At 38.7% G+C, this 25,418-nt stretch overlaps 1 protein-coding gene across 3 annotated transcripts in view; it reads left to right on the top strand.

The window, feature by feature from the left end:
* PRORP (protein only RNase P catalytic subunit) overlaps positions 1-25,418 on the top strand; it is a 38,863-nt gene that overhangs the window by 9,422 nt on the left and 4,023 nt on the right. For all 3 annotated transcript variants that reach the window (XM_005417487.2, XM_031065034.1, XM_031065028.1), the window contains exon 5: positions 5,949-6,056. In XM_005417487.2, coding sequence (XP_005417544.1) covers positions 5,949-6,056 — 108 coding nt within the window. The remainder of the gene's footprint in view (positions 1-5,948; positions 6,057-25,418) is intronic.

The following is a 25,418-nucleotide window of genomic DNA, read 5'->3' as shown; positions in this document are numbered from 1 at the left end:
AACACTGCTTTTTCTGCTGTACAAAGCTTAAAGTATTGTGACTTCTCCTGGAAAAAATGCATGTTTAACATTGTAGTTTTACATTTTTTAATTTAACTAGTGTCTCTCCATCATTCCTGAAGTGAACAAAAACTTTATTGTTCAGACGAAGTGACAAATGGCCTTTCCTGCAGTGATTTGAATACGTTTTAATGTGGGTTTTTTTAATTCTTATTTTTGAACTCTGTACATTGGCAGGAACATAGTAGCCTTTCTTGTATTTGTAAGTCCTCTGTGAATTTGCTCATGTATCTCCTTTGTATGTTAGATTACTTTGGGTTTAGGCATTTAGGTAATAGACCTTTTTGGTTTGAGAATTTAGTTAACGCCATGATTTTTATTTCTAGTTGCCAACATATTTCTTATTTAGACTTGAGAAGAAAAATAGTCAAGAGATTCAATTTTTCTGTGATTTTAAACTTATCATACACTTAAAACTGTTATAGACATTAAAATTATTTCAAAATACTCATGTGGATTAGTCTCATTGCTCTTACTGTTTGTTTAGCTATATTTTCTTTGTTTTGAAATATTTATTTCTGTTGTCATGTTTAACATAGTATCTGTAAATACTAATAATGAATTATTTCCCTCATTTTTGCTGTGGTCTTGAAGCTCTTGTATGTACACTGGTATGGGAAGAAAAACATATATTTCTTTTCTATAAATCTATAAATGTATTTACAGAAGCTGAAATAGTATTGTCTTACTAAAAAGTACTATTTTCATATTTATTACTTTATTGCTTTTTCAAATACTTCTCACTGTGTAAACCAGACTTTTGAAGTCTGGAGGTACAGTTTTTTAAAAAAAACAACTTTGAGTGAATTAATTAAGGTAGCAAAACTAGTCATTTTTCTTGCTTGCTCTGTCAAACAATAATTCCTATAGTTCTGGTTTTTTACAACCAACCTCTCTTGCTTTGCTGTAATATTCCAGCCTGACAGTTATATTTAATAAAGTGTTGTTTCATCATTTAGCCAGTTAGCATAGTCAGGGCTACATGTGGGAAAAGGTGATCCTGGTAGTCTCACCTGCTACCGATCTCATTCCATTTCCTGGCTGCATTTTCATGCCAGGACAGTCCTCTGTGTTGTAACCTCAGCAGAGGGACTGGTGGAGACTAAAAACTGTTGTATGGGCTGAGTTCATCCACTTGGGTCTTTCTCCATAAGATGTGTGCATTGGTAGGTGAGGGAACAAAGGCAGGAATGAATGGCTGAGGAAAGGGAGAAGGTGGAAACACCCCTTTCTGGGGCAGCTCTGGTACATACCAGTATAAGATGGTGGTGAAATAGTGCATGAGCCACCCAGCTGGTGTGGAACACAAAAAAACCACAACTCTTTGTGCTTTTGCCAAGATATGAATGGACTTGAGCCACCCACACCCTAGTGATTAAACAATAAATTATTTTAAAACTCTAAAATTCTTTACATCAATATAAATTCCATCATGGATTTGGTTATAGCTGGCTTTTTCTTTTAGTTGATTTAGTCAAGTGTGTATCCATTTGTGAAGAAAAGATTTTTTAATAAAAGGTGCAGTGAATAATTTTTAAAGGTTACATAGTTAGCATTCCCCTGTTTTCCCAGTAAGGCAATGAATGAAAGTAGGTGGGTTTTTTAAAATTCCCTTTTCTTTTGTTTATGGTGTGAAACAGGATATCACTGGAGCCACTGTGCTGTGTGTGGGGGGGGAAGCCCTGCAGTGAGGTAACAGCCCTGCTATATTGCAGTACTCCTCTGCAGAACCTGAGCCTTATGGAGGGTCATGTCAATAAGCAATACAAAATGTGATTTTAGCTTCATTCCTTCAGTTTGAGTCATGTTTTTGAGTCCATAAGGAAAATGAACTTTTCTTTAAAAACTTTGTGAGATGAACCCAGTCAGAACAAGTTAGAAATTAGTGTAAGGTTTGCTGTGTTTATTTTGGTGCTCTTACCTGGAGGGGCCGGGGAGGGAGGGAGAGAGAGAGATGTGTTTTGTTACTTGTTGGCTTATTGAAGGAATTCATCAGAAGTGCCCCTTGTCCTGTTGAGCAGGATGTTTCCAAGTAAATGCTCCTGTGGCACACACCACCGGTGGGATGTGTGTAGATCACATGTTGCAGTCTCCATTTGGAAGGGTAAGCCTTTATGAATAGCTTGCTTATTTTTGCCTAAACCAACCTGGCTCTTGGAGATGGTCCTGTGCAGGGCTAAGAGTTGGACTCAATGATCCTTGTGGGTCCCTTCCAACCTAGCATATCCTAGGATTGTAACCTTCATGTCGTCGTTGTACTGCATTGATAGCCATTGTGTCTGGGTTCACTTGATTAGTTGTACCCTAACTGCAGCTGTGCTCTACTTCATTTACTGCTCAGAAAGAAAGCCTTTAATTTCTTCTAACAGTTAGCTAATGGGGGAGATATCTTTAGGGAGCTGTGGATGAATCATCCGTTTACTACTGTGCCTGAAATAAGAGCTGCATAAAATCCAGACAAGTCCCAATCCTTAAAAGATCAGCATTCTTTGAATTGTCTTTCTCTCTTTGTAGTGGGTTGGTCTTGGTGGGACACCAGATGCCCACCAAGCTGCTCTATCACTCCTCTCAACAGGACAAGGTGTACAGGTATAAAATGAGATGGAAAAACACTTGTGAATCAGGATAGAGACAGTTTATTAAAGCAAGAGCAAAGGCTGCATGCAGAAGTGAAGAAAAATAAAATATTTATTCTCTACTTCCCATTGCCAGCCGATGTCCAGCCACTCCCTAGGAAGTAGAGCATCAGTATGCAAAGCAGTTGCTCCAGAAAACAAAGGTCATCATAATAAACACCCTCCCCTCGCCCCCTTCGTTCTCCTGGATGTTGTTCTGAGGAGATGTCATATGGATGGGATATCCCTTTGGTCAGGTTGAATCAGCTGTCTTGGGGATGTCCCCTCCCAAGATTTTGCCCACCACCAGCCTACTGATGTGGGGGAATGTTGGAGACAGCCTTAATGCTGTGGGTAACATTAACTGCAGCTCAGCCAGACCTAGGACATTCCTACCGTGTAAGTCTTTGGGCGTTTGTATGATGTCTGGATGAGGTAGCCTGCTGCTTATTTCCAGGCTTTGCCCTTTTCCTTCCCTGTGTCCAGAGAGGATGAGAAATATGGCAGCTCAAAAACTGTTTCTCAGGGGAGGAGACCTTCTCTGTCATTCTTAATGTATTTTTCTTCTGGAAAAAGAAAGAGCACACTCTCATGTGTAGCTGGGGAAATATGGGTGGTGAGGAGAAAATAAACTGACCCTTGGGATTTTTAGTCTGTCTGAGGCTTTTTATTGGAGTCTTCTGTAGTTGGTGACATGAATTAAAGTTGGCCATTTGTCTTCTGCACTTTGCTATTAACTCCTCATTTCCCTGCCTAAGTCTCCTTGCCACCAGGAAACCTTCCCTCCCTGTTTTGCATAGTTTGTGCATAGAGAAGCAAAGCATTGAGCTGGTCTGGGAGGCTGGCAGGGCATGCTGGCTGGCAGGCATCTGTTCAGAGTGTTGGGAGACACAGACAGGAGGAGATGGTGCAGAAATGTGCAGTGGCCAAGGAATGACACTGAAAAAGCTGCAGCATCCCCCAGCTCCAGGAGTAAACCCCAGAGAGCCAGGAGATGGCTTTCTGAGGAGTGCTGAGCCTATCCTGGTGCCTCTCAGCAGGACCCTTCTGGCAGCCCTGCACCATCTGCTCTTTTGGAAGATGAGAGGGATCCAAGCCAAGAGTGGGCAGAGGAGAGTGCAGACCTACTGAACCCCTGTGCTGCTTCCCCAGCTCATGCTGTAGTATTCCCTGAGCAAAACAGTCTACTCTGCCCATCAGGGAAAACCACCTTTTCAGGAACTGCTCTATAACCATTGTCACTTGAAATAAAATACCACTTGAAAAACTCTCTCTGCAAAGTGCTTGGTTTGTATTGAACTGAGTCCATAAAGACAGGATTACTTGTACAGTTTGCTTCTTAAAAAAGCCTTGACTGTAACTGTGTTACTTCAAATAATATTGCCAGTTGTTAGCACTGAGAAAATAATGCTGTGTTGGAATGTTTACCACATGTTTCACCTGCTTCCACTTTTTATTTTTTCTATTTTCACTGATCTTTTGTCTCAGAGCTTTTCTATCTTAATTTCATTTGGGCTGCATGTGTTCTGCTTCTTTTCATCTCCCACATTTCAGACAGCCATCCAGTACTGCAGTGATGACTTGCCAGATTTTGAACCATGGGGAGGTCCATGGGTGGTGTAAGCCCAGAAGTCAGGAATCTGTGTTGTTTGGTTTTGCACTTGTTTCTACCTGCTATCCCTGCCACTGCCTTTCCTAGGGTCTTCCCTCTGTGTCCTGGTGTCCCTGTCAGATGGCAATGAGAATTTTTATTCATCTATGGAAAATACATTGAGATTAGGGCAGGAGAGTGGGGAAAATACTTCACAAGTGCCAACAATTTATTTTTGTTTTAGATGATAATTTCCTTGTCCAGCGTTTTATACTTTCTCAGTAGTAACATTTATTTAAGCCATGGAGAAATGAAAGATCACGTAACAGGTGATTGATTCCCAGGGTGCTAGACTGAGCCCGGTGTCGTCTGTGTTCTTACCACTGTGCTTTTGACTGGTACACCTCTGTTCACCTGAAAATTATTCCTGAAATTTTAACAGCTGGGTGAGCCATCTTATCTTGCTTGGTTTGTACACTTAGTACAAGTAGCCCTTTTCCTAGTATAATTTGTCATAAGCATTCCAACTAAATTTGAAGTGATCATTTGTAACTGCCTGACAGCGCTGTATTTTCTGGAAAAATGATTTCTTTCTTTCATTTCTCTCTCCAAGGAAGGGTTGTATATGCTCTGTATGTTTTTGGGTGCTGAGGCAGTAGCTTTTATTTAGATGTATGTTGCCATATTGCTACATGGAAGAAGGCAAGATTAGAAGAGTACTTCTTGAATCCTTTGCAGAAGGCATGAAATATTAATTGTTTTGAGTTTCTGTGAAAGTTAATTTATAGCCTGGATTGTGAAGGCTCTGTCAGTGAAAAATAAATCTTACTTGTTACTAGAAAGGTAATTTATGCAATTAGGTCACTGCCCATCAGGATAATGCAGAGTTCTTGGTCTTATTAAAAACAGTCAGATGCAAAAAGTACAAATCTTATGCAAGTGTCTGCAAAAAAACTACTAAATCTTTCCCCCAAAAATCAAGGGAGGAATTCCTGAAGATTTTATTATAGCTTTGTAGTCTGTTCTTCTCTTATGGACTCTCAAACCTAAAGCAGTTGTGGTTTTCTTATGAGGAAAAAACTGGATGTTTTGCTCAATCAGTGCACTACATTTCTGACCTAGTAAGAAAGTTCTTAAGGTTTTAGCCTTAAAGCCATGTGTTTCTCACAGATGGAATACTATCTTTCTAAATGGATGTTTATTTAAATATTGACTGGCATTCAGAGATTTCATAATTCTTTCAGAGAACCTTAGTATGATCATTATTTTTCATTTGGATGTGTTAAGAGCTAGTGGTGGTGAAGCTGTCTACTGGACTGTAAAGTTGCTTTGTTCAGCAGCTGCTGTGGGACAATGACTATAGTGTATATCTTTATAGAAGTGTACAGCTCAGATTGTAATTTGGAAAATTTGGATAACAGTAAAGTTTTGGGTTTTAGTTGTAATGTTATTTTTGGTTGTAATGGTTTTATTGGATGTATCCAATGTAATGGCTTAAAAGATGGGGTGGGTTTTTTTGGTGTGATTGTTTTAGGAAATAATCTAGTAATGTGAAGTGTAGCCGACAAAGGAAAAGTGAGACATTTGGGCTTTGTTTCCTTTTTAAATAAAAATGGAATGGAATTTCTTTCTATTAAACTCTACATATTATTCCCTTGTGTTTATTTATTTATTTATTTCAGGAATTGGAGGCCTTTCAAACATTTGTTGAAAATCGACTTCCTTTTGATATTGTTATTGATGGACTCAATGTTTCCCACATAAAATCCAGAAAGATGCAGTGTGAAAATGTAAGTGCTGGTTAAATATTCATTAAGTGTTTTGTGTATACTGATTGTAAAACAGTGAGTGCCTCATTATTAGTTATCCTCTAGAGAAAATGAGCAAATACTTTGTCGCACATTCACAATGAAGTTCAAAGAGTTGTCTAAGTTTCACAAATTAAAAATTATTAGTGAGAAGATGGTTCTTCTTATATATTTGCCTGTATTAGCTGTAAAATGTCATCAATTTCCTCATATATTCAATATTTATAGTTACAGCTAAGGTGTCAATAATAACATAATTACACAAACTCTGTGTGATTGTCTAAGTTTTCATAGTAATAGGGATTTGAGGGAACTGGGTAAATCTGCTGTGTAGAAAATTTAGTCTAATATAGTTATGCTGGTAAAAGTTGTCATTAAAATAACCCCTTGCTTAGTTCAAACCACATCCTGTACACATTTAAACATTATTTCATTTCCTATTGCTTTGAGGCTTGAGTCCTGTTTAACAAGGGTAGCTCAGTAACTGGCTTCAGTTCTTTCCATTTGATTTGTAGAAGAAAAATCCTGCTCCTTTGTCAATACCTGTGTTTGAGAATTCTTGATACTCCCTTGTAGCACTTCACTAAGAATTGGCTTAAGGTTATTTGGGTTTTTTTTTGTCAATCAAATTTACTTTAAATTAGGAGTAGCAAAGTAGCTGCTCACACATATTTCAAAGCCAGAATTTAAATTTTCACACTCTCAAAATTAAAATGAATTTATAGATAAGCTTGTTAATAAAAGAAGAAATTCACTTTCATTCATTACAAGAAATACATTTTTGTTCTAAGAATAACTTCAAAGCTATTGTTAGGAAGTAATGTGTACTCATCTATGTAGATACAAGTGAGCTAGGGAGGTTCCATAAACTTGCTGAAAAGTGTTTCAGAGTGGCAGTGTAGTTTCGTGAGATACTGTCTCACAAAGAGAATACTTTACTTACTACAAAAATAGCAAAAAAAGTTCACGAGTTATTTGAGTGGGATCAGGGAGGAAGTTTTAATTATCTGAGAAGAATTCCAGGCAGAACATAGTGGCACAATGTTTTAACATGTAGAAAGACAGATCTGTGCTGCCAAAGATGAGGAGGGGAAAAGAATCTCCTTGCTCAGTGCATGCCTTTCCCACTCTGGGAGCTCTAACCAGGATTCTGAATGAAAACTTGATGCAATCGAGCAAAGAGCCAGCCTGATTTTGGCAGACAATTACTCCTGATTTCTGATCAGAAATCTTGCTAGGAGGTATTAGTATGCTGAACAGCATAAATTGCCTTTCAGTTTCTCCTTAGCTTGGGCTGCAGTGGAAGCACTTTGGGATCCACGATGCCAAAGAGCTCCAGGAGGGCTGTGTGGAGGCATCAGCTTTTATTTATGTTGTTCCATATAGGTACAGGCCAAACTTCTCTTGAATCCCCAGCTCTTTACTGATTAGGAGGATTTTGGGAAGACCTGCCTTTCTTTCCTACACAACAGAACTTGGGCTCAGCCCAGCTTATCCAGAAGAGGGTTCTCTTAGCTGAAATTTACTTGTCCTATGAGTTAAGTTGCTGTGAATGATTATTACGTTTTGTCATGCACAAAAAATGTTAATCATTGGGGTTTCTGCCAGTCTTTTTCTGCTCCTGTTTTCTGGATCCTGTTTTTTGGGAGTATGGAGTCATTACATGAGAGATTGGAAAAGCCCATTATTTCTGCTATAGACCTGTAGATACTCACGGGCTGATTAGTACCTGTTTTGGCATGGGAAGTTTATATTTGCGCTCTAAACAACAAAATAGCTGCTTCAGTTCCCAAAAGAAATAATATTCTAGACACATGGACTACTAAAGACTTTTCCCTGCATTGATCTTCTCAACTAACTGAGATCCTTTAAATTTTTTTAATGCTAGATGTCATTATACACAATTACAGTGTTAACTATTGATTTTATAGTTTTTTCCAAGTGGAAACATAGTTTAAATGTGAGATCATTCTGGATGCTAGCAGATCCTCTTTTATTTCTTCATGACTCTGAACTTCTATGTTGTAACATGTCAGAAAAGGACTATGTTTTTGTTCTTATTTTGGATCCTTCTAACAAGAAGCATGCATTCTTGTTTTCTGACTTTTTTTTTCAAGACTGCTAAAAACAGAAAGAAACCCGCAAAGCAGAGCAATCCTTTCTTCTGTCTCCAAACTCTTTTCAGATGAGGGAGGGGAAGCCCAAGTAATCTGTTGATGTGTTGCTTTTCTGGTGATGGTGTTGCTGCCAAGCAGTCTCCCATCTGTGAATGCTGACCTCCCTGAATGCTGTAGTCTGTCCTTTGTGGCTCTGCCACAAAACATCCTCTTCTGGAGGCTCCTGTCCTCACACCCATGACAACCAAATGGAAAATGTGGAGTGGCACGTATGGGGCATTTACAGCCTGCCTTGTGAAGCTCCTCAGTCTGCACAGGGAAACACAGTGCTGAACTGAGATGGAGAAGAGAAATAGTGTGAGAGAAGTGGGAGGCGGAGCACAAAGGATGGAAAAAGCCAAGAGTGAAGGCTACTGAGATCAAGCTGGCTGGCTAGGGTAGCATGACAGTCCCATTTTGAAGAGAGGTATGATGTGACTTCTTCTGCTTGACTAGAGAGGAGGTAAATGAGCAGTGTTTCTGAGGACCTATGTTAAAGCTAAATTATTTAACTTGTCAAAAAGCTAAATTATTTTGAGTCTCCAAGTATGGATCAGTCTGTGTCCTTTTCCAGGGTTGATTACTGCATCTATTAGACCCAGTCAGGATATTGTTTTATAAACTTTCCTGTTAGAGTATGTAGTTAGTATGCAGCGTGGTTGAAAGAAAAAATGAGATTGTTGCTGTGTTTCTAACACACTCTTAAGTGTTACTATTTGCAAATTATTAGTTTCTTTGGAACCGGTCCCTTATGGCATTTAGAGAGAATGGCAAAATAAAGGGTGTTGTTAAACACAAGAGAAGGCCTAAGATTTATGTGACAAACACACAGTAATTTAAATGCATTCTAGTCTTAATTTAAATTTAAGAAAAAGTACTGTTTAACTTTCATTACTTAGCTTCCAGAACTGCAGCTGTTCTGCTGAAGACCTAGACTCTAACTAACTCTTAGTCATATGATTAGAATAAGAATACATTGATGAAATTTTCCTCTCTGTTTCAAACAGCCTAACATTGGTAATTCCATGTCTTAGGCATCTTGGGGAGTGGCTGGGCTGTGTGGCAAGGCACAGGTACCTTGAGGGATAAGAGGAGACAGAAAAAAAACCAAAAGTTGAAGGTAAAATTTTTACTCGTTTAATTCCCAAAATGTTCTGACAGTCTAGAAAGCTAGATATGTGATTTCCCAGGCAACTTCAGTCCTCATAGCCAGCACTTAGCAAATCATCATGAATATTATTGACTTGACAGATGTACTGGAACATTCTGTGGCAGTTTCTCTGGTTTATGACACTCTTGGTTTGTACATATAATCCCCAATTGCCCCTTCATCCAGGTGGGTTTTATTCTTGGTCTGTTTCCTGGTAGAAATTATGATGTGGCTGCATAAATTACTCAATTCCTGAAAAAAAAAAAAAAAAAAAAGAAGGAGGCAGCATGAAGATGGGAAGAAAGATTTTTTGAGGGCTAGGGAATGGTGAGCCCATTTGATTTGAAGGCACTGCACACATAGTGACTGTAAAACTGCAACACCAGACAGCACCTCCTTTCAACCCTTTGCTTCTTTACTGTAGCATTTTAAATTAGACATTAAAGTTGACTCCTTATATGGTAGAATGGAAATTATTTTTGCTATATAATCAATAGAAAAAAATTCCAAACCTCCCTAAAGTCTAAAATGGTTCAGCCTTGTCATCTGCTGCTGTAAGACTGTACCTGATGGGTTTTGCCTGACTGAGTCAGTCACTGTACTGCAAACATGTGGCTTGTAAACAGAGCTGTCCTGGCAGTTTAACTAAGCAAAGTTGATTCAGGCTGTGTCATGACGTGTTATCCTTTCCTCCAGATGTATCTAATTACATAAATCCTTACCCAACACAATTCCATTTGGTACTCTCTGTAGTGCTCTCACCTTTCACCTTGTAAAGGTCAAGAGAGGGAATTTCCACACACTAACTGTCCATTTCTCCTACTAAACAAACTGTTACATAGTTCTTAAGTGGATGTTTTCCTGTTTATGACAATTTTCTGCAGAAGTATTCCTTTGAAATGAGAGGGAATCCCAGTGCAAGCAGGATAGCTAGGCTCTAGAGACTGCTCTTGGGTTGCAGAAGGGGAGTGAAGACACTTTGCTCTGCTTCAGCTACCCCTGAGCTGTGGAGAGCCAGGGTGGTAAGTGAAAGAGGAGTGAGAGTGCCTGATCTGCAAGAACAGTCTGAAGAGTATTTTGCTATTCTTAATTTACAATGAGTTTGATATGTTGTAAATTAAGTATGCAGCCAGGCCCTTTTTTTTAGCTGTGTCCATCTGGTGTTAGATGTAACTGAATATATATTTCAAATGTGTGTTGGATCAAAGCTAACTCACTATTCCCTTCTTCAAACAGTTTGGCAGCTGGGGTCAGCTCTGCCCTAACTTTACCCTCTCTAATCTCTATATTAAACCCAGACATCTAACGATTGGTAAAATAGTTCCAGACTGAGTTACTCAGGGCTGACAATGCACAAAGGAATAGTTTTTGCTCTTGGCAGATAATTCAAAGTGGTTCCTTCTAAACTTAATCAGCACATCTATAAATGGCCTACATGAGTTTTTGTAATTCCCATATAAATTGCATTAGGCCTGTAGAATAGCTGAGGAAGCCAGATCCTTGCTGTTCCTTCCCATCCCAGTGTGCTGGCAGCAGCCAGCATTCCACATCTCTGGCCTGAAGCAGCAGTCAGCTCCTGCCAGGAAAGCCACCAGAGCTGCCCCCTCGCACCCCTCACTGGCTGTCACAAAAAGCCAGGCTGTGGCTGCAGGAATTGGGAGTGCTCTGTGGCAGGTGCAGGGGGCACCTCATGTTTTGCATTTCTTTCTTGTCTCTTCCTGGGAAAGAGCAGCAGGTTTGTTGAGTGGAGATTGCCCTCTGAACTAGGGAAGGGACTTAGAGAATTTTTCATTAATAGTACATGTGTGTAAACATTGCTGCATTTTCTTTTTCTGTATGTTAAAGATCTAAAATTACAATTAACAGGAGGATTCAAGGTTTAAAACTAACATTATAATTTTAGTTATTTTAGTAGTTCTGTAGTAGTTATTGCTGGACTCCTGGCTACATTAGCAGTAGCGAAAAAAGTGAGTAGAAGGAGGTTGCAGTCCTGAAAGGAAAGCTGGTCATGGAAATAAAGTTTCATCAAGATAAGGGAGAAAAATAGGACATAGGATAGTAGTCTACAGGAAAATGGTGAATGGTCCTGTTAAATTTTTGAAAAAAACTCAACTTTGGCCACAGAATTAAAGAACCTTGATGAATTGCACTTCGTGAGTTCAGCTCAGAGCCATTGCTTTGGTATGTACTGTATTCAATTTGCAAGGCTTATTTTCCAAATATAAAGACAATTATTAAGACAAGAGAACCTCAACTCTTCAAATAAAGACAAAATTTTTAAAATGAAGGAAAAAAAAGAAAAACAGGGCATCTATGACCCACAATTCTCTTGGCTTAATAACAGAAATCGATTTTGAAACATAATTTTGCTTCTTTGAATTCTCTGTGTAATGCCTATAAATCCTCTATGATGAAACAACGAGAGCAAAAAACATATTGGAGCTTTTAGTGTTAGAGAAAAATAGTGAATACAACTTTCTCTCTCGAGTTCCAGTTACTGAACCATTTTTGAGGCCATGAGACACACAAAAAAATCAGCTCCTGTGCATACAAGCATAGTTGACAAATACACATACTGGTATGCTCAGGTTTTCATGGGGTAAACTTTATGAGTCTTCAAGTCAGACTTAACTATGCAACATGCATAAAAAATCATCTGTACAATTATTGAGACAGTGAAGCTTTGTACAAAACATTAGCTCCACTCCATGAGCTGTCCTACAAAACAAGAAGTTATTAATAAATTTGACCCCAAAAACATCCATAGGAAAGAATTTTTTCTTCTCTGACTCCTTTGGCAGCATCTGTGATTTGTTCAAGTACTTTACTCTCTGTAAATGAAGCAAGAATGAAGTAGATCCATGAGTCATTCTCTGCTCAGAATCAATACATCCAACAGAGGTCTTATTTGTCATACTGTGACAGTTCATCAATTCTGCTTCCGACCACCTCTTGTCTTACCACTCAACAAAGCAGTCAGACGTGTTTGTTCATTTGCTCTCAGCCTTTTCCATCTCTTTTTTTCCCCCTGTCTTCTACTGGTGGTTCAAGTTTGCATTTCCATGATAACAAAACATTTGGCCTGTTGTTCATGATTGGAGAGATTTTTATCTTTGTATCATGTGTTTCGTTCTTTAGACCTGTACTTTCATTTCCTGTAAGTACTGCACAAACTGTAAAGATGGAGATTTTTTGTGTTTTCATTGAAAATCACCTTCACTGTCTGTGTAACATAATCTTAGAAGAAAAAGAAGGTCAAGCAGTAAGGGATATTCTTGAAACTTCACCTATTTTTAGTGTTGGAGATTCATGAGTGAAATATTCAGCATTGCATCCATATCTCATCAGTTACTTTCTGGGAGTTCCTTGGATATCTCAGCAGAACTCAGTTCTCTGAAGACACATCTCAGAGATCAATACTAATCTGCTGAAATCTGTCCCCTCTCCTCCTATGTTGGGACCATCCTAAAATAGCATAGCTCAGGCTCAAGTGTTATGGTCACCAGATGCAGAAGAACAAGGCTGTTCCAGGAGAGCTGAAGGAGATAGACTCAGTTGCCAGTGAAACCTGGAGGGAAGGCCTGGCCTGCGAGTTCTCCTCTCCGTGCAGCTCTTCTGAAACCTGGCAGTTCCTTGTTGTGGCTAAAAGAGAAATAAGAGGGCATTTAATATGTTCAGCTTTGTATACCTGTACACTGTAAGTGCAGATGTATTGGACATCAGTGTGTCAGAGGTTCCAGAAGTGCTCCTACAGTTGGTTGGCATGGATGCTTCCGCCCAGGAAATGCCTGTGTTGCCCACACACCTTGAGCCACCAACTCTGGCTCTTCCCATAGTGATGTGCTCCACTGTCCCTCACTGCTTCTGCAACCCTGGGACAGGAGAGTAGGAGGTAGGTGGGACATCTTAGGAAGGGAAACACAAGGTCAGACTTGTGAATACAGGGGAAACTTTCTCAAAACGTTTAAATTCCCTACATTGTGAGATGGTGGAGGGGAAGCTGACAGGATTTCCTGAGTAAATGCCTCATCAGTTGGCTGTAAACAATTATTTTTCTTTTCAGAGGTTTCTGCTCTAGTTTTGCATTTCCTGGTGAGAATAGAGCAGCAGAAAGTGATCAAGTTAAAGAAATCTGACTGTCAGGCAATTTGACAGGCTCTGCCTGTTACTTTCTCTCAGAGTCAGATTCTTCTTGGTGTTGCCTCCCATTACTATTTGCAGCCTTTTTTTCTGGCTATAAAATTAATAAAAACCTATGTGGTTAAATTAATTATCTCTATTGGTTTCCATCTGGTGTTTATGATTTTTACCTTTGTATTTGGTGATAATAGCAAATCAAAAGTTAATGTAAGTACAGCAGCACCCAAGCACCAATCATACCTTTTTTTAACAAGTGAATTTGCATCGCATCTTTCATAATAAGATTATTCTAATCACCAGGAATATAATCTTGAAATTCAGCAGGGCAGAGTGAACCTGCCTTGATGATTCATGTCCCAGTGAACTTAGTAACTGTGGCAAACAGGTTGGTTGTAGTATGTTGTAGAGAAGTCTAAAATCTAGGTGATGAAGTCAAATGAATGTGTCTTCTGAACTTCTGAAAAGTCTCCACAGTAGTGAGAGGCTATGGGAAGCAGGCCAGAAAATGTGAAGGCTGGGTTACTGTAGTCCAGTCCTCTGTAAAAATAAATATTTGATTTGAATATGAGAAGTGCTGGTTTCACTATCATCTTAAAAGCAGCATAGGTAATCCTCAGGACAATGATTGTCTTCATTCATGTACACCTGGATTTATTTGTATATTTGAAAAGCAACCAATTTTGGTTCACGCTTGGCTTTCACATTTACTAAGCTATTTCTAGTAAAAGTAGGAAAGAAAACATATTTGAAAGTTGTGTTATCTGAAAGTGAAAAGGTACAATTAACAAAAGCCTTAAGTCCATTTTGATTTATTTCTGAAGCTATGAAAGCCTAGTTTTTTGAACAGTATTTTATTCCTAGGGATCTCCACATATTGACATGATGTTTAATGATCCAACTATCCATTAAGCTACATTTGTTTTTTTTTTCTCTAGTTGCATTCTATTTGTAAAGCAGGATTGGGAGAGACATTTATGTATAAGTAAATATACTTAAATTGAGATTATTAAATTATTGTAACCTGCAATGAAGTTTAAAACTGAAGTTAAGGTAATTTTATTTTTTTTAATCTAGACTCATAGAAAATCAAGTACAATTGTAAACAGCTTTTAATCTAAATCTCTTCATAAACTGATTGTTTTGTGTTGTCTGGAACATGGAAATAGGAACTCCTATTTGAATCTAGGAGACTGATTTCACCAGAATTAAAATTCCATTCTGGGGATGACAATTGTGCTGGCAGTATTCTTGCTTGAAACCAATTCACAAGAATTCCTGTTTCAAACAATTTCTGAAAAATGGTAAGAACTCTTCTTACCCAAAATACTGTTGCCCATTAGAGGTGACATTCTGTATCAAACACTTCTTAATGCAAACCTCACCTTTTGCTGGTATTGATTTTGTACATTAGATAGAGATATAAAAGGGAAGAGGCTAACCCTATTCTACTTTTTACTTATTTTGTTTAAGGGTACATTTGTGCAGTTCTTCCAAATAAGGGAAGGGTAACGAGGCAAGGGAAAAAACCTAAGGGTTGAAATAAAATAGTCACCATGCTAATTCAGACCTATGCCTTTATCTGTGGTGTTAATCTAAATTAGATCAAATTAGATTAAACGAAGATTGTATTAATATAAAGAGGACATCTCATTCAGATATCTGTCACTTCTCTGAGGACTGCTACCAGAACTGTGCCATTGAGCTGGTATTGTACATGCTGAGACTTGAAACAATTTTATTCTTTGGTATCATGTGAGGAACAGGAGTGATGCAGTAAGAGCACCAGTACCAAGAACATAGTAAGATAACTATGGGTACCTTTGTTGCTGCTGTTCTTCAAGTTCTCAGGAAAGTAACTGTTACACAACAGAAGTCTTCACTCCCATCCTTCAAGAAAAATGCCTAACTCAAGATCTTAAAAATTAGTACTTGCAAACCATTAGATGAAGAAACAACCTTATAAAGCATAATTTGTGTTGGTGTTTTTGTTTTTCTGTAGATCTCAATAAAATAAACATTCAAATCTTCTATTCTGTAATTATGATTTCCTAAATAGGATCCCCCAAAATTACATTTAGAATCACTTGGAATGTTTTAGCTCTGGCATTGTAATTATTTGCCCCATATAATTGTTAGGAAACCTTTTTCTTAATGAGAAATTCTCTATTTCAAGTATTTTACATATTTACTACTAATCTTTACATGCATCTACTGATTTTTCCTTTCCACCCAGAGATACTAGCTTGTGATGCTGTTTCTTCCTGATTTGTTATTCACTGGTCAGTTCTTTAATGATCTGAATAGTTCTTTTCACAGTTCTAGCTGGAAATATGCATTGAATTATAGTCAGTCAAAAGATAAGAGGTTGTCAAAATTATGTAAACATTAGGTACTCTATTTCCAACCAGTTTAATGAAGAATTAATTCCTTCTTCTAATTTTTCTGAATAGTTTCTACCATTTCCAGCTGCTGTATTGTCCTCTCCTTGCACAGTGCTTCCTGTAGTGACTGTTAAAACTGAACCTGTGCTTCTGTCACATGGTTAATACCAACTTACCTCTTAGATAAATCAGAAAATATTAGTGATGCTTATGCCTGTCCTTATTGTCCAGCATTTATCCACTTACCTGCTTGCTTATATGCTCAACAAAAAGGAAGCAGTGAGTTTGCAGTAATACTTCTTCTGCCTCTAATATTTTGAATTTTTGACTCTTGAGCTTTTAAGGAGTCCAGTTGACATGGCTGAACAAGCTGTGTACAGTGTGTGCCATAAGCTCTCTAACAGCAGATAAAAGCCTGTTCAGTTCCACTGGTTCTGAAGTAGTTGTTATTCAGAAGTTTTTCCTGACTTATGTGGTATACCAGTGTGAGAATATCAACCTTGCTGGCTTTCTCTCCTTGCTTATTTCCTAATTGTGTGATACTTTGGTAAACTAGATAGTGCTTACACTATACACTGGGGAAAAAAAAAGTAGAAGTATGATGCAGGTGTCTGTTAAAGCTGTGGTTCTCTGGAGTTTGAGCTTCTACACTCAGTGCAAGCTTAAGAAAAGGACACTGGAATACCTATTTCTTGAATACTGCATGTACTACTACTTGATTGATTGAGTGATTGATTGATAGGAGTTTTCTTCCACCACAGCCCTAAGTTGCCACACATTTGGATAAATAAAATGAAGTAGTAGTAAAAGGGTTGCAAGTAATCATAGAGCAGAACCAGACAGTCTTAATGATGTTGATTTGATGATGATTTACCATGCTCCTTGTGAGGAGTAGTTACCCTGGGCTCGTCCATCATTAATGTCACTACTCTGCTTTCATCATCAGAAGTCACATACTCCATGTCCCTGTAAAACACTGCACTGAGCTGTGTAAATCTGTTTGTGGGGAATGGCTATACATCTCAATAGTGAGAGGAAGTGTCTTAAAGAATTGGAAGGTTTTGACATTTTCGCTTCTGGTTTATATGTATGTATCTGCATATCAGGCCTTAAAGAGTGAAATCTCATAACTTTCCATTGAATGGGCATTCCCAAATGGGCTTTCAGAAATTCGAATGCTATAGGTTAGGGATTTCTTTTTTGTCATCCCACCCACTCTCATTTCCACAAGCCTATTTAGTCTACCAGCCTAGTTAACATAACCAGTAATAAAACACAATTTTAACCATTTGCTATCTGATAAATTCGGTAAACAAAATACTTCTGGAATTATAGTTCTGTTTTGAACTCGAGCACTGATGTTCAGTCCTAGATGCTCCAGAGTTGTTAGCTGGGTATCTGCATCTTTTCCATGGAAATGGACAAAAGAGGGCAAGATGCAACATAATTCCTCAAAAGTGCTGGCTGATACAGTCATATAGATGAAAACTGTAATTCTGGAAACTCTAATTCTGAGTCCCCAAGCTAAAAGTTGCTTTAAAAAAATAGATCCTTTTATGAAATAGGCCTGGGGCTTGGGAGTGGTTCTTACTTGGCTTCTGTTGCCCAAGCCTTTCATATTTTCATACTCTCAAGCTTGTTTCTCTTGACAAGGGGAAAAAAATGGTTAGGTACACAAAGTTTTTCATATAATTCGTTGTTCCCAGGAGGCCAAGCCTTTAGACAAATGTCAGATATCATCTATAATTAATTTGTGGTAGCTGACAATATCATCTATTTGTCAAATTGCTGTATCTTTAAAGTTAAAGAAAAATACTTCAGATAAAACAGTGGCCTGCCCAGTGTCTAGCTATTGAGTATTGCAGACTTCTACCAATATACTTACATGAAAAACATCAAAGTACAAAAATTAGATCTTCTGGATTTTAGCTATCATGGTGGGCTTTCACAGATTTTCACTGCCTAGGATGTCCAGGCATGGACACTGCTGGCAGTGTTACTACTAGTAGTAAAATGGCATGAGTCTGCAGTGATCAAAACTAATGGCTGTGTAAGATAAATAATGCTGACCCACATTTTACATCAGCTGCATTACACTGCATCAGATTTTTGTTGGTTTTGTAGGAACAGTGAGTTTCTTGCCAGGGTTAGCCTTGATCCAGCTGAGACAGTTGAACTTCTGCCTCGTGGTACTGGCAGTGCAAGGTGTGCTGATGGATGTGAAAGTCTCCTGGGGTTTTTCCAATCTGGTAAATACCAGTTATGCTCTCAGCAATATTAAACAGATTCCCTCCTGTGTTCCTCCTTGCTGAAAGCCTTGGTTTCATGGTTGGCCCAGGACAGATAGGTCTGACTCTGACCATGCAGTTGCTCCTCCATCTCAGACCTTTGTGCTTTAGTTTGCTTCTGCTGATTTTTGTAGTGTTGAAGAAGAACATTTTATATGTTCTCTTTCATATTAAAGAAAATTTTCCTTTTCTGACCTTCACAGAGAAATCACCACTCATTTCAGTAGTGTTTGTTAATGTATTTATGTGTTAAGAGCTGCAAAGGTTCTTATTGAAACAATTTTTCTCGAAGGTGTATAAAAGTTTTTAAGGTAACCTCTGTATAATAATCTGTAGCAGGCAACTGGAAGATAGCACTGAGAAACAGCAGAAAGACAGTGTGAGAATTGTGTTAGAAATATTTACTGCATGTTGTACTCTGATGCTTTTTTTCAACTGCAAGTTGTCAGTTTACTGATGTTTCCTTGGTTATCATGTCATTCTGCCTGGATGTCTGTTGTCCTGTGAGCTTAGAAATAGTCCTTATGTTACAGGGTTTCTGGAACTGTCAAGTTTATTAAAATGTGGGATGTCTCTGCAGAAGCATAGGTTTAATATACCATAACAGCATCATGCCTGTGCCTGCTGTAACAGTGATGTCCCCAGCTGCTGCAGGACTTTCCTCAAAGGACAAAAGTATTGTCTGGGACTTTAGGGCATGGGGAAAACACTTAGCATCAGACAAGGTCAGTCACACTGTACAGACATCTGCATAGGACAGTGGTGAGAGCTGAGTGTTAGTACCTTTTAAACTGTCAGTTTCAGTCTGACAAAGCCATTTCAGTCCTGCCCAGAGTTATTTCCTATCTATGGAAAGGATCGGTAAAGCTTGTGCTTTCATTTTCACAACATCCCATTACCAGTGCCACCACCACCACCCAGAGATCCTGCTCACATTTTGGGTTTTCAACACTTAAATACAGCTTCTGAGCCGTGCTGAAAATCTTAAGATTGGCGCAGCTCCATTGAGCTCACAAACGTTCCCTTGAAATAGCTTCATTGTTTCTAGAATTTCCAATGGCTACATTTTAACATTGTTTCTAAAATGAAACATGGTAGGAGAAACTCCCTTATTTCCTTAAAGTCTTTGTATACAGTGTTCTGATGATTGTAGAAAAGTAAGAGTATCAATGTCATTGCAAACGCTGGATTTCCAGTGAAAGAAGGCAGACCCCTGAAGCTGTGACTTCAGTTGGGAAAATTATTCCATTTACAGTCAGTGGCTCTGACAGGTAAAGTTTCACATCTGAAGCTGATGCAAGAATAAGTAAAACCTCATTCCTTTTCATTTTTATTTTACTTTCTTTCTCAAGAATATAAAGATTATGTATGTGTAATAGTGGTGCAATGAAGCAATGTGTAGTGATCAGTAAGAAAATACTGTTAAAGAAACAGCAGTGCAGGCAGAAAGAATTCAAGGATGGGAACAAAGGATAGTATTGATATGTGGAAATGCAAAGGGAACACTTTCAAGTTTTATAAGTTTCTTTTCCTGCTTTCGTATAATCACAGGTAGGCAGTATCACCTAACTCCTCTTCTTGGTGTGGGGGGTTGAGACCTTTTAATATTTTGTAAATCTTCAGGTTTTGGTACAAAATAGTAGTCTCTCAGGAGATATCTGGATAAAATCAAATCCACATAAGCTGCCCCTTATGCATTGTCAAGATCTTGGTATTTATTCTTTTTTACAAGAAAGAAGATGAGGAAAAGAGAGGTAAAATTATACAGTGTTAATCAGTTATGGAGAAAAAATATCGCAAAGATCAGAAAAGGACAAATACCTTTGTGCTTTTACATGACTCTAGAAAGGAAGACATTCAGAAAATTCAAGTTCATAAACAAAAATGCTTTACTGCCAGCCCACAACTGCAACAGAAAATGTTAAGTTTTAATGAAAATATAAAAAGTTAGTTGTTAGCACTGGGCTATAGTTAATGGTGAATTGGACATATCCCACTCGCTACCCCAGAAAAATGCTGCTTTGGATTTCAGATTCACCCCTTCTCTTTCATCATTATTCCTACTTCATAACTGCTGACACAACATCAAAGGGTCTGCTTGTGCATTTAAATCAACATTACCTCTTTTAGTAAGTGATTGGGAAAGAAAAAGGTATTGTAGTTGTTTAACAAAACTTTTGATTTAGAAACTTGACTGGCACTGAAGTAACTTACAGTATTCAACTTCCAAAAATGCAGTTAGACAACTGAAGAATATTTATTTCTTGAATTGTAAGAGTCAGAAAAATTTGTTTGTTGTTCTCTTTTGCAGCTTGTGCTGTGAAATTCAGCAATTCCTCAAATGTCCATATCTTCTTTAGTCATCATTTCTAGAGCTCTTTACATGGTTCATTTAATAGCATGCTAACTATTGTCACTACCCACTTTTCTTTTTTTTATTTGTGGATGAACTTCATTCGTATGTACATCATGATGTTAAAAATATTACCATTCAAAAGCAGAGACATTCAAAAAGTGTGAGCAAGAATATTCACACTAAAAGGTTTCTCAGGTGTAAGGTCTGACAAAGTGGCTGAGATCTTTTAAAGATGACAGTCCTTTCTAAAATGCCAGATTCCAAAAAGCTAATGACTCTTCCACCTGATGATCCCCCACCTACTTCCCATCCATCATGTCATACACACACTTTAAGTCCATGTTTAAATTGTGTGTATATGTCTTCACTCTCTGCATGCATCCCACTGTGATTCTGTTAATTCTAGTAGGAAATGCTGCTTCACTGTCCATCAGATTACTTCTTGTGCCTTTTGGGAATAAGAGCAGGATATGACTGTAATTAGATAGAAAATACCTATTTCAAAGTTTTTTTTCTTATATGGCTCTGCTGAGAAGGATAGGCACCTATCCTGCCCTATCTGCACAGGAGAAATTCATAATACTCTTACCAAATCTGAGATTGATTTACACAGTTTTGGTTTGTATTGTGGTGTTCTCTGATATCATCAGTAGAATAAAAGAGAGGGGTGGCTCTTCAAGAAATCCCCATTCCTGGCATAACAGCCAGGGTATCATGAATACAGAAAAATATAAATTGTGCTATTGCTTCTGTATCTGACCTGAATATATTTACAGTTACTCTGCTTCATTCTCGCCACTACTATTCAGGATGGTTCATTAGCTTGGTCACAGTCCATGGAGTATTGCTCTAGTCAGTTTTGACCTGAAAGTAATGTGTTTACATTCAGCCAGTGTTACAATTGAGCCAAGTCCTCCAGACAGTGGGAACACTGGATTGTGCAGGAGCTCCAGGTGTCTTGGTACACACTTGGTACCGGTCAGTTTGGACCTGGCTGCAAAAGTATTTTCAGTCTCTGAATACAGACTTTGCTAGCAGCACAGCTGTATTTGGGAATTGCCTCATCTGAGCAAACTGAGGCTACTGTACCATCCTCAATCTATATTAAATCAACTTGGGAATCTGCTTCTGTGGTTTAGTTTTCCTGCTCAATCAATAATCTGCCTTTGATTAACAGTGTTGACTGTTAAAAGTAAAAGCTAACATCTAAAAGTGAACTGCAAATTTTAATGAATTGTGATAGGGAGTTAAGACATATCTCTAGTGAATGTGTCAAGAGAGGATAAGTCAATTCCAGGTGCAGAGTCAATGCATACAGGTTAAAACATGTTAAACATTGTGTGATAGGCATCACTGATGTGTGAAGAGCTGTCACTGGTAGAGTTTTGCATTATGATGTGTTACATCAATTTCAATACTCTTACTGTGACACAGGATACAAATATTCTCAACAATATTGTTTCTGCAGTATTGCAGAGATCCTTGGTGTTGTAAGGGATAATTCCCAGGAGTTACCTGCTGACTGTCTAAAGAGCAGAAAGTAAATCAGGCTGATTAATCTCAGTGACTGTTACTTATTCATCCATCACTGCTTTCCCTTTGAAGTAGCTATGCCCATGCTAGTAAGGGACAGATAAACTCCAGAGAAATCAAGAAACGTATATACTGCCCCTGTATTTGAGTTAAGAGGACTTGAGACTAATTTACGCTGTGTTATCAGTAATAATGTAGAGCATATAAGAAGCATTTGTATCTGGTGCTGTGGTAATGATCTTGAATGTGGTTTGGTGAAATTACCAGGCTCGGTGAGAAAGTCCAGCCTTTCTTGCAAGCAGCACACATGCCTTCCTTGAGTACCTGGCTGGGGCAAAAATCTCTGGCTTCTCATCGTGTCTCTCTCCTGTATGTGGGACTGAAGTAAACACGTTTTTATTGAGCTTATTTTCTTGATTTACAGTACGGAAAAAGGTAACAAAAAATGGTGAAACTCTTAAGTCAAATAAATGTAGTCATGACGGGAATTAATTTATAGAATCATAGAATGCCCTGAGTTGGAAGGGACCTACAAGGATCATCGAAGTCCCAACTCCTGGCCCTGTGCAGGACACCCCAAGAATTGCACCATGTCCCTGACAATGTTGCCCAAATGCTTTTTGAACTCTGCCAGGCTTAGCACTATGACCACTTCCCTGGGGAGCCTGTTCCTGTGCTGAACCACGCTCTGGGTGAAGAAGCTTTTCCCAATGTCCAGTCTAAACCTCCCTTACCCAGTTTCAGGCCATTCCCTTGGGTCCTGTCACTGTTCACCAAAGAGATCAGTGCCTGCTCCTCCAGGCTGAACAGACCAAGCGACCTCTGTGCTGCTCATATGGCTTCACCTCCAGCCCACCATCTTCATTGCTCTCTTCTGGATGCTCTCTAACAGCTTAATGTCTTTTTAATATTGCCAAAACTGTACCCAGGACTCAAGGTGAGGCCACACCAGTGAAAAGTGCAGTGGGACAATCACCTCTTTTGGCTTGCTCCAATTGCTGGCTAAACTTTGGAGACAATGATCATGCCCAGCCCTGCCTGACAGTACAGCAATGGCAGCTCTGAACCTGTGGTCTGTGTTGGGGTTTCTTCTGCAGTTTCACAGCTTTGTTTGGGTGGGAGGCAGCGCTAACAATAGGTGAAAAGAGCAGTAATAGAGCAGTTTGTTGCTTTTATTAGCAGATAACCTGTAGGTGAGCTTTGCTTTTAAATGGCAGTTAGTGAACCCACATGTTTAAGCAATGTCAAACATGATTTATTCATATAAAATGTGATTTAAATATTTGTGACGGTTACTTCTCCATGCTCTGTGTGTATATGGGTGAGTCACCTTTTGCTGAATCACTGAGTGGTGTGCCTCCCAGCAGCAGTGTGTAGGGATTTCCCATTTCACAAGTGGGAATCTACCAGTAGTACCTAATGAGGAAGCTACCTCAAGCTAAGCTTTGAAACTGAGGACACATGGCACAGCGTGATCTAGTGATCAGAAAGGGACTGGCAGTGAAGTCTTAGGAAATCTGTATCCTGCTGTGCTCATAGTTCCTTGTATGAGTTAGACTAATTAACCTGTCTTCCTTGTGCTCCATTATACACTCATGCAACTTCTGGAAATACTGGATTAATAAAATACCCTTGACTTTCTAAATGAGAGATCACTACTGCTGTTTTTGTATTTAACACCATGATGTTCAGTTACTTTCCTCTGTGACTGAAACAAGTGTCAGTGTGTCTCACATCTTCCTTTCTTGACAAGCAGCCAGGTGTGGGAGTAGCCACACTTAGGAAACCCCCCATGTAAGTTCTGTGACTCCTTGTAGACCACCCCCATTAAGTGCCCAAGCCTAAGGTGAGAGAAAATGTTCTTTAGTGAAGTTGTGTCAGGTAAGGGGGGGTGTGCAGAACAAAATTATCTTTATCTTATGGAAACAAAAGTAATTTCTATCTTCTGTATTTTAGTTGTGTAAGTAAGGTTAATCTCTGTGTTAAGTAGAGGAGGGACAGTGGGTTGTTATGTAAGCAGGAGTTTCAAAATTTTAAAATGCTGACTCCCTTTAATTTCACTACATTTGAAGCCTTTGAGTTTTTCCATTGCTGTAGCTAATTTATACCAACCTCTCAATTTTCTCCCAGAAGCACTTCACACTAGAAAACCTCATATGCTAAAAATATGTAGGACAAGAAAGTCCACAAGACTAACAGGTACAAAGTGCCACTAGTTACAACCTCCAGAAAGAAAGACCTACAGGAACTGAATCCAAGAATACTTGGGAATAGCTATGATTGCCCAATCTGTATGTGGAGCTGCTGTTTTTTATCTTCTTTTTTTTTCACATGATTTTTTACTAACCTTTCCTTAATGTAGCAAAATGTTAGGCAAAAAGAAAAAATATTTTCATTTGGAATTTCTAAGGGTTTGCTAAAGTTACTCATTGTTATTATTTCTTCACTGTTGACTTCTGTACATGAAAATGTGCAGAAATGTGGATGCAGTAGCTACATTCCTAACTTTAATTATCTTTAATGAACTCAGATTAACCAGATTAATTCTCCTTTGGTATTTGAATCCAGCTGTTTGCAGGACTGGTTCGGTGCATGAGAAGTTATTGCATTAGGCCTTTTCCTGCTCACATTATGTTTTGTTTGTTTTAACCAGGGAAAAGTAGATTGTACACATGTGTAGCCAATATCCAGTGTGATCTCCTGGAAGCAGGAAGTCATTTCCAATAGGTACTGTTAGGTGTTTGTGCTTTTCATTAGCACCAAGGTCCTATATCTGTGTGAAAACAGAGCCTTTAGTCCCTCAGAATCAATACTGGCAACAGCAACTTACAGCTCAACAGTTAAAATTAGTGTAGAAAATCTTCTGGCTTCCTCTCCCAGATCTCAGATCCAGATTCATGGCATATTTAATTGGAGCCATCTGCAGGTCCTTTCCTGTGAAGGGCAGCACCACATTTCCTGTCTCACCACCTCCAGCGATGTGTTCCCATCAGTCATTGAACCTTTGACTCAAGTCTGTCTGTTGGGTTGCTTCTCAGCCCTACAAAAGTCTTTTGTTGGATCAGTGAGCTCGTGTGTAGTTGTGATATAGATCCGACACAACAGAAGTAGTGAGATTGTGCAGCTTGAGAGAAGACTGAGTAGGGCCACCCCTTTCTTTTGGTACTTGCAGGTGTATGAAACTAAATATATTGTAAAATGGCACACAAAAGTTACATGAATAATTCTTTCTAGCCCCTGAATCAAAGGCAAATTATACCAAAAAATGAGAAGGATCACAAATAGGAGGAAAGGAGGATAAAGAGCAAGAGAAAGAGAAGGGCAGTTGGAGGGACAAAAA

This window comes from Geospiza fortis, unplaced genomic scaffold (assembly GCF_000277835.1).
Source record: "Geospiza fortis unplaced genomic scaffold, GeoFor_1.0 scaffold54, whole genome shotgun sequence".
In the NCBI taxonomy this organism is placed as follows: Eukaryota; Metazoa; Chordata; class Aves; order Passeriformes; family Thraupidae; genus Geospiza; species Geospiza fortis.
The sequence above is the reverse complement of the archived record's forward strand: the minus strand, read 5'-3'. Positions and strand labels throughout refer to the sequence as shown.